Source organism: Seriola lalandi, unplaced genomic scaffold, assembly GCF_002814215.2.
Source record: "Seriola lalandi dorsalis isolate HSWRI2012SDOR001 ecotype SW California unplaced genomic scaffold, Sedor1 jcf7180002054899, whole genome shotgun sequence".
In the NCBI taxonomy this organism is placed as follows: domain Eukaryota; kingdom Metazoa; phylum Chordata; class Actinopteri; order Carangiformes; family Carangidae; genus Seriola; species Seriola lalandi.
Genome location: NW_019525451.1, coordinates 1321220 through 1328617, shown reverse-complemented (window position 1 = coordinate 1328617; position 7398 = coordinate 1321220). Strand labels below are relative to the sequence as shown.

General features: G+C 46.6%; 2 protein-coding genes across 3 annotated transcripts in view; one reads left to right on the top strand and one right to left on the bottom strand.

The window, feature by feature from the left end:
• LOC111672414 (ATP-binding cassette sub-family C member 4-like) overlaps nucleotides 1-5896 on the top strand; it is a gene marked incomplete at its 5' end in the record, with an annotated part of 6338 nt that extends 442 nt beyond the window's left edge. Inside the window, 9 exons of the mRNA XM_023429820.2 lie at nucleotides 302-402; nucleotides 476-667; nucleotides 759-914; nucleotides 1312-1401; nucleotides 1472-1644; nucleotides 1754-1859; nucleotides 2166-2300; nucleotides 3220-3594; nucleotides 3793-5896. Coding sequence (XP_023285588.1) covers nucleotides 302-402; nucleotides 476-667; nucleotides 759-914; nucleotides 1312-1401; nucleotides 1472-1644; nucleotides 1754-1859; nucleotides 2166-2300; nucleotides 3220-3267 — 1001 coding nt within the window. The remainder of the gene's footprint in view (nucleotides 1-301; nucleotides 403-475; nucleotides 668-758; nucleotides 915-1311; nucleotides 1402-1471; nucleotides 1645-1753; nucleotides 1860-2165; nucleotides 2301-3219; nucleotides 3595-3792) is intronic.
• The window catches only part of abcc4 (ATP binding cassette subfamily C member 4 (PEL blood group)), a 26999-nt gene continuing 23440 nt past the window's right edge, over nucleotides 3840-7398 (bottom strand). For both annotated transcript variants that reach the window (XM_087180302.1, XM_023429839.2), the window contains exons 28-31: nucleotides 7027-7199; nucleotides 6807-6912; nucleotides 6522-6656; nucleotides 3840-6434 (exon numbers count right to left, since the gene is read on the bottom strand). In XM_087180302.1, the coding sequence (XP_087036428.1) occupies nucleotides 6345-6434; nucleotides 6522-6656; nucleotides 6807-6912; nucleotides 7027-7199 (504 nt within the window). In that variant the 3' untranslated portion in view covers nucleotides 3840-6344. The remainder of the gene's footprint in view (nucleotides 6435-6521; nucleotides 6657-6806; nucleotides 6913-7026; nucleotides 7200-7398) is intronic.

Below are 7398 nucleotides of genomic sequence, written 5' to 3'. Positions count from 1 at the left end.
GGCACAAAACGTCACAGTATACTAAGGCATAAAAATGTCAAAAAACGTCACAGTATAATAAGGCGTAAAAATGCCAAAAAACGTCATAGTATAGTTGTTGTGGTGGTGTAGAGCCAGTGCTGTGAAAAATCAGTGTTTGTGTAGTTATTGTTTATTTTATTTTTGGAGCCTCTCTGTGTTTCAGGGCGGTACATTGTGTGTTTGTTTGTTTGTTCGTTTGTTTGTTTGTTTGTTTACTAAAACATCAAAATGCAAAAATATCTTATATCAGCATGTCTTTGTCCTTGTGTGTGTGTGTCAGGGCTTGAAGCCGGAGGGGTGGGGCTCGTGCTGACCTATGCCGTGACGCTGATCGGAAACTTCCAGTGGACCGTGAGGCAGAGTGCGGAGGTGGAGAACATGGTGAGGACGGAACCGCCGGTCTGGGGGTGTCGAGTCAGAGCCGGGGACTCAATCAACCTCTTTATGTCCTCAGATGACCTCGGTGGAGCGGGTGGTGGAGTACACAGAGCTGAAGAGCGAGGCACCCTGGGAGACCCAGAACCGTCCTCCTGCCGACTGGCCCAGCCGAGGACTGGTGACCTTCAGCCGGGTGAACTTGTCCTACAGCGAAGACGGGCCCCCGGTCCTCAGAGACATCAGCGCCACTTTCCAAGCGCATGAGAAGGTGAGACGTGACGGACGGTTCAAGAGAGACTTTACGCACATGACGTTACTGCACGTGCTGGTTTCATGTCCGTGTGTCCCCGCTGCGTCAGGTCGGGATCGTGGGGAGGACGGGTGCCGGGAAAAGCTCCCTGGTGTCGGCCCTGTTCCGCCTGGCTGAGCCGCAGGGAGAGATCCACATAGACGGCGTCCTGACGTCAGAGATCGGCCTCCACGACCTGCGTCAGAGGATGTCCATCATTCCCCAGGTAGAGATGACGCGTGGGTATTTAATTTTTTGAACATGCTTGTTAGAATCGAGCAATGTTATTATTGAAGTGACTCCGTGTAATCAGTTGTTTTACTGAGGTGTGATTGAGTTTCTGTATTTATTTCTGTTTGGACTCCTGCATGTATTTCACAGCTGTAATGAAGTGAAGAAATAAGCAGAAACTCAGTCAGTTTTAACATGAAAATGCATTTAGAGTAATAATGTGAAATATAATAATACAACAATTTCCACTTAATTAGAAGGCAGGATTTTTAATTGTAATGACAGTGTTTTTACTGCGGTGTAATGCAGCTGTTATTGAAGTGAAGGATGTTTGGGATGCGAGGGAAGCGCAGCTTGTGGTTTCAGCGCGTCTGTCGCTCCGTGTGCCGCAGGACCCGGTGCTGTTCACCGACACCGTGAGGAAGAACCTGGACCCTTTCGGGCAGCATGCCGATGAAGAGCTGTGGAGGGCCCTGGAGGAGGTGAGTATCCGATCAGAGCTGCGTCAGTATCTCCTGTTCTTCAGCTGACTCTGTGTGTATGCGTGTGCAGGTGCAGCTGAAGTCGGTTGTGGAGGAGCTGCCCGGGAAGTTGGAGACGGTTCTGGCCGAGTCGGGTTCTAACTTCAGCGTGGGTCAGAGGCAGCTGGTGTGTCTGGCCAGAGCCATCCTGAGGAAGAACCGCATCCTCATCATTGACGAGGCCACGGCCAACGTGGACCCCAGGTACGAGACACACACACACACACACACACGAGCCCTGAGTGCGGTAAAGGTTTAGTTTCCTTTAGTTTCCACTGGATGACTGTCTGTGTTGTGATTGTGTTTTGTGCAGGACGGACGAGCTGATCCAGAGAACCATCCGGGACAAGTTTCGAGAATGCACGGTGCTCACCATCGCTCATCGCCTCAACACCATCATAGACAGCGACCGGATACTGGTGAGTGTTCTCCAGCTCATGTTAACGCAGCGTTAATAATAGTAAAAAGTGTGTGTGGAGCTGCATCCACAAAGTACATGGACATGATTACTGAGTAGGAATGGTTATTTAAGCACCTTGTTTTACTGTCTTGTGCATTTTTAGTTTTCTTACTTTCTTACTTACTTAAAGTTAAGTAAGTTGAGTTGTTGTTTAAACTCATGTGCAGTCCACTTGTTCTGTTACTGAACACCTGCATGGATGCTGCTAAAAGATTAGACAATGAAAGTGATGGATGTTTGTTTGATTGATTGATTGTGTTGTAAGGTGCTGGACAGTGGAACCATCCGGGAGCTAGACCGTCCCTTCACTCTGCTGCAGAACAAAGACGGGGCGCTCTACAAGATGGTGCAGCAGCTGGGGGCGGCTGAGGTGGCCGCTCTGCTGGAGTCTGCCAGACAGGTGAGGTGGCAACGTTCCTGTGGTTGGATGGATGGAATGCTTGTATTGTATTTGTTACTGGGTGTTTACTATTGATGGGATAGTGTTTATTCATGTTCACAGATGACACAGCAGTCCTGACAGTGGAGCAGGATGTGACAGATTGTGTGTGTGAGTGTGAGAGAGAGAGAGAGAGAGAGAGAGAGAGAGAGAGAGAAAGAGAAAGAGAGAGAGGGCGAGCTGGAGCACCACATACCGACCGTAGCTTCAAAGTTAAAGCAGATACGCGTTTGACAAGATAAGAGTAATAGAGCTTGTGTAATATGTTTAGTGAGTGAAATGCTTTGATTAGATGTTTGCACTGAATGTCAGTAATGTGTGTATACACAGAGGTGAAATGGAGAGAGAGAGAGAGATGTCTGTGTTTGTGTTGACAAGGGTTCACTGCAGGAAGTTGATTGTTGGGGAAGGAAAATGTAACATGTTTATTGAGAGACTGTGTTGTGTGGTACTTTTATGTGTGAACAGTTTCATGCAGAGTTTTGAATTGTACTGTAGTAAAAGTGTTTTCAGTAACAAGAGTTCATTACTGCTCTGTGTATTTTTAGTGATTTTCAGTCATTTGTTTGTGTGTTGTTTAGATGAGTCAGCAGTGTCTCTATTTCCTGTCGGCGTGTCTGGGACCTGCAGATGAAGTTGTTTGTGTTTCTGCTGAAAGAAGCAGAAGGTGTTAAGAGTTTGTTGTTTATGGCTATAGAGGTGGTGGGTTTTTGGGCAATGATGTCAATGAGCTCCAATGATTGTTTGATGTCTTTACTCAGAACAGAGTCATTTTAGAGGGAGCGATTGATTAATGGAGATACACCTTTTGTGTTTTGTACAAAGGAATAGTTGTTGCTGGAAAGTGTCAGAATGATTTTGTGATTTTGTGTGTTGTCAGCTGGGAGAGAGAGGAGGAGGAGGAGGAGGAGGAGGAGGAGCCAATTAGGAGTTAACGAGGTGCAGCCGTGCGGAGGCTCGGCCGCTGCCACGCGATTGGCCGTTCACAGGTGTGAGCGATCAGCAGTGTGGTACTTGAGCAGTATCGCACCGCTGAAGCGTCAGCCAGCGTGCAGCCCGTGTGTGAAGACCGACGTGGGTAAAGACCTGCGACTCTACCTGCGCGACTCAACCGAGCGGACGAGGCCGACAGAGGCCAGTAACGCCGCTTTTCATTGTCTGTCTGTCTGTCTGTCTCACTCTCTCTGCCCTGTGCTTCGTTGCTATCAGCTGTAGAGGATGGAGGAACTGGGTTGGAGGCACCGAGCAGGGAAAGGTAAGGTGCTTCTCTTTTCTGCACTTCTCCCAGGCCATTGCTACACACTCTCTCTCTCTCTCTCTCTCTCTCTCTCTCTCTCTCTCTCTCTCTCTCTCTGCCCTGTGCTTCATAGCTGTGTAGGACAGCCTAAGTCAAACTTTACCTAAGTATGTCTCATATCACTGCTAACGCTTTCCCTGTCGTGTCTTCTTGCAGGTGACTGTCTGGACAAATCTGGGGACTCTTTCTGCAACACCAAATAATAAATAGCATTTTGCTTTTATTTTGAAAAAACAATGTGTCACCGGTTTTATTGGAGTCAAGTACAAACTGCATTTGTACTCAATTGAGTTGAGATTTAAAAACCTACACTTCAAAGTAATGGACGCCTAAGCATCTAAATGCAGAAGACCCATTGGAATCTTTTGGAGGAGCAGAGGCCAGGAAATCCTACACTGGGATCTGTACAAACTTCAAGGTAATGCTACCCATCCCCACTCATCTCTCCATGCATGAAGAGGAAAGACAAGAACAAAAACTCACTCACTCACTCACTCACTCACTCACTCACTCACTCACTCACTCACTCACTCACTCACTCACTCACTCACTCACTCACTCACTCACTCACAATACCTGAACTCTAATCTTCACCTGGTGCTTTGCTTTATTGGAGTCAGGTACAAGCTGCATTTGTACTCAATTGAGTTGAGATTTAAAAACCTACAAAATCAATCCATCTCAGTCCTGCCGGCCCTGGCACCTTCTACACTCTCAACCAACCAACCAACCAACCAACCAACCAACCAACCAACCAACCAACCAACCAACCAACCAACCAACCAAACAAACAAACAAACAAACAAACAAACAAACAAACAAACAAACAAACAAACAAACAAAAGCCTCTAAACCGCCGAGCACATTTGCAGATTAAAAACACAACTCCACACAATCCACCACAATGAAAAGCCCCTTTGGCCATGCGTTTATAACCTATCCCGACACAAAAAAAGTCAATCCAAATACCACATGATTGTCTTCTAGACAGAGTCAAGACTTGTTCATGACTAATTCAAAAGCTAGACTGTAGGACAACCGCATCACCTGCTACATTTCTCATTCAGTTCTCATTCCCACAATAAATGCCCTTCAACCAGGGGACACCACAATATTTCACACACACAATATGTACATCTTTTGTTCGGATAAAGTTTATTTAATTTTCAACAGAGTTGTGGTCTTTGTGTGTCATTGTGGGTTGTGACTGTAACTAGTGACTGTAGCTGCACTAACCCTGAACCCTAAACCCTAAACCCAAACCCCTAGTAGGAGCTGCATGTAAACTGTATCCTAAGTCATAATCAGGTGTATTTGTATATATTGTCTGCGAAATATTGCGGTCCTCCCCGGGCGAAGGGCATATTTGGCCATTTGTGGGGCTCGTCTTGCTAAGCGCGCATGCAGAGTAGACTGTAAGGTCTTCTGCGCTTAGCAAGACGAGCCCCACAAATGGCCAAATATGCCCTTCGCCCGGGGAGGACCGCAATATTTCGCAGACAATATATTCCAAAATTACTAAACAGCAAACATACATACATACATACATCCATCCATCCGTACAATAGGTCATTTCCCCAATCTGCCTCAGGTGTTTCACTCCCACAGGCTCTCTGCTGCTGCTGCAGGCAATTAACCCCAATTATCACCTTTCAGCTCACTCCACCTTCCACTCTGCCCTTCACACAGGGTTTTCCCAGTTGGAACTGTCTGTCTGCCGTGTGACACTGCACATGTAAGGGGCATGTCACACCTCACAACAAGGAACATTTCTTTTCTCCACATAAAGTGCCTGTTCTGATCTTCACACTTTGATATCTTGAGAACAGTAATGTTATATTTTTTCACACCTCATGAACTCAATCCTTGTAACCCTGGCTAGATGTATCACTACACATTAACAATGTCAACAATTCTGCTTCTGCATAGGAAGCAATACTTTCTTACTTGTGGGGGCCCAGGGAACATTTAACACTTAAACCAATATAAACCAACTCCAATTACTCTACATGATACATCACTTTCTCCCTCTCTCCCACTGTGCAGCAGGACCACCTCAAGCAAAACAACACACTCCACAAATTCCCCCTTTGCATGTCACACAGCCATGACTGAACAAAACAAAGTGTCACAATTTCAACAGACATGAACATCATTCTACACAAACACGTTGTAGCAGCAGTCTTCAGATTGTCAGCTGGGTAAACTCCACATTCAGGTTTCAATATTCATATTATTAATAATTAATCTAAAAAAACAACAACAACAAACAAACAGATCTTCGCTGAGCTCTGTCAACCTGCTGCAGTGTCATCTGTCGGACATGGTGATTGTTCATCTTGTGCAACAATTGATATTTACTAAGGCTTTTTTACACAGTTGCTGTGGTTACATCCACACATGTACAAACTGCTGCAAACCTACAATAAGGCACTTACCATTTTTAAAAACTACTTCTCTACATAGGAAACATAAAAAATAAATAGTGTCCATGTCAACAGTTTGTACAGCAGTGATTTCCAGCTTCTCTCAGCAGCATGTGCTTATATTTGGCTGAGGCCATTCCAGGCCACGGTGAGGCCAGAGCCTCTCGGTCTCCTCACCGGCTCCATGGATGAGGTGCTCTGTGGCAGGGGGGGGGGCAGCACTGGAGTGCAGGCACTTTCTCAAGTCTTCTGGCAAAGCAGCGAGTCAGACCTTCCTGTTGCTCACAGAGCCGTCTCAAAGATGACCAGGTTACCGTCTGCCGTCTCAGCATGTCCGTTTGACATGTTGGAGCGGCTTCTGTTATCAAACACCTGACAACACAAGCAGCACAGGTCACAAACACAAGCCTCTCACAGCAGGACACATGATGAACATTTGACCATGAAGGACACGCTCACCTGTTTAGCTGCCTGTAGTAAAGCGGCTGCTTCCTGTTTACCCGTCTGCTGCACCATCTTGTAAAAGATGCCGTCTGGATCTTGAAGGAGGGTGAAAGGCTCATCGAAGGCATGGATTCTCCCTGCGTCTAGAACCTGCACACACAAACACATTTGTCCTTCTTAATTACACACACTACTGACATTCACTGCAAACATCTAATCAAAGCATTTCACTCACTAAACATTAAATGTCTGATAAATGACTTGAGCTCAAAACAATAATCTGCAGAGGAGAGGACTCACCAGTATCCGGTCACTGTCTATGATGGTGTTGAGGCGATGAGCGATGGTGAGCACCGTGCATTCTCGAAACTTGTCCCGGATGGTTCTCTGGATCAGCTCGTCCGTCCTGCACAAAACACAGTCACAACACAGACAGTCATCCAGTGGAAACTAAAGGAAACTAAACCTTTACCGCACTCAGGACTCGTGTGTGTGTGTGTGTGTATAGCGTGTCTCGTACCTGGGGTCCACGTTGGCCGTGGCCTCGTCAATGATGAGGATGCGGTTCTTCCTCAGGATGGCTCTGGCCAGACACACCAGCTGCCTCTGACCCACGCTGAAGTTAGAACCCGACTCGGCCAGAACCGTCTCCAACTTCCCGGGCAGCTCCTCCACGACCGACTTCAGCTGCACCTGCACATAGGTACAATCAAGTTTGTTCAAGAGGGAGAGAAAGTTGGTAAGACAACAAGAAGGCAAGGCAGCTTAGAAGGTGCTTGTGGAAAGCTTCTTGTTCCCCAGGAAATAGCCAGCGCACAGCCAGCTAAATTAATAGTTATCATAGGACATGTTAAGCTTAGGGAGCTATTCACTGAGTCTGGTCCATTTTCTG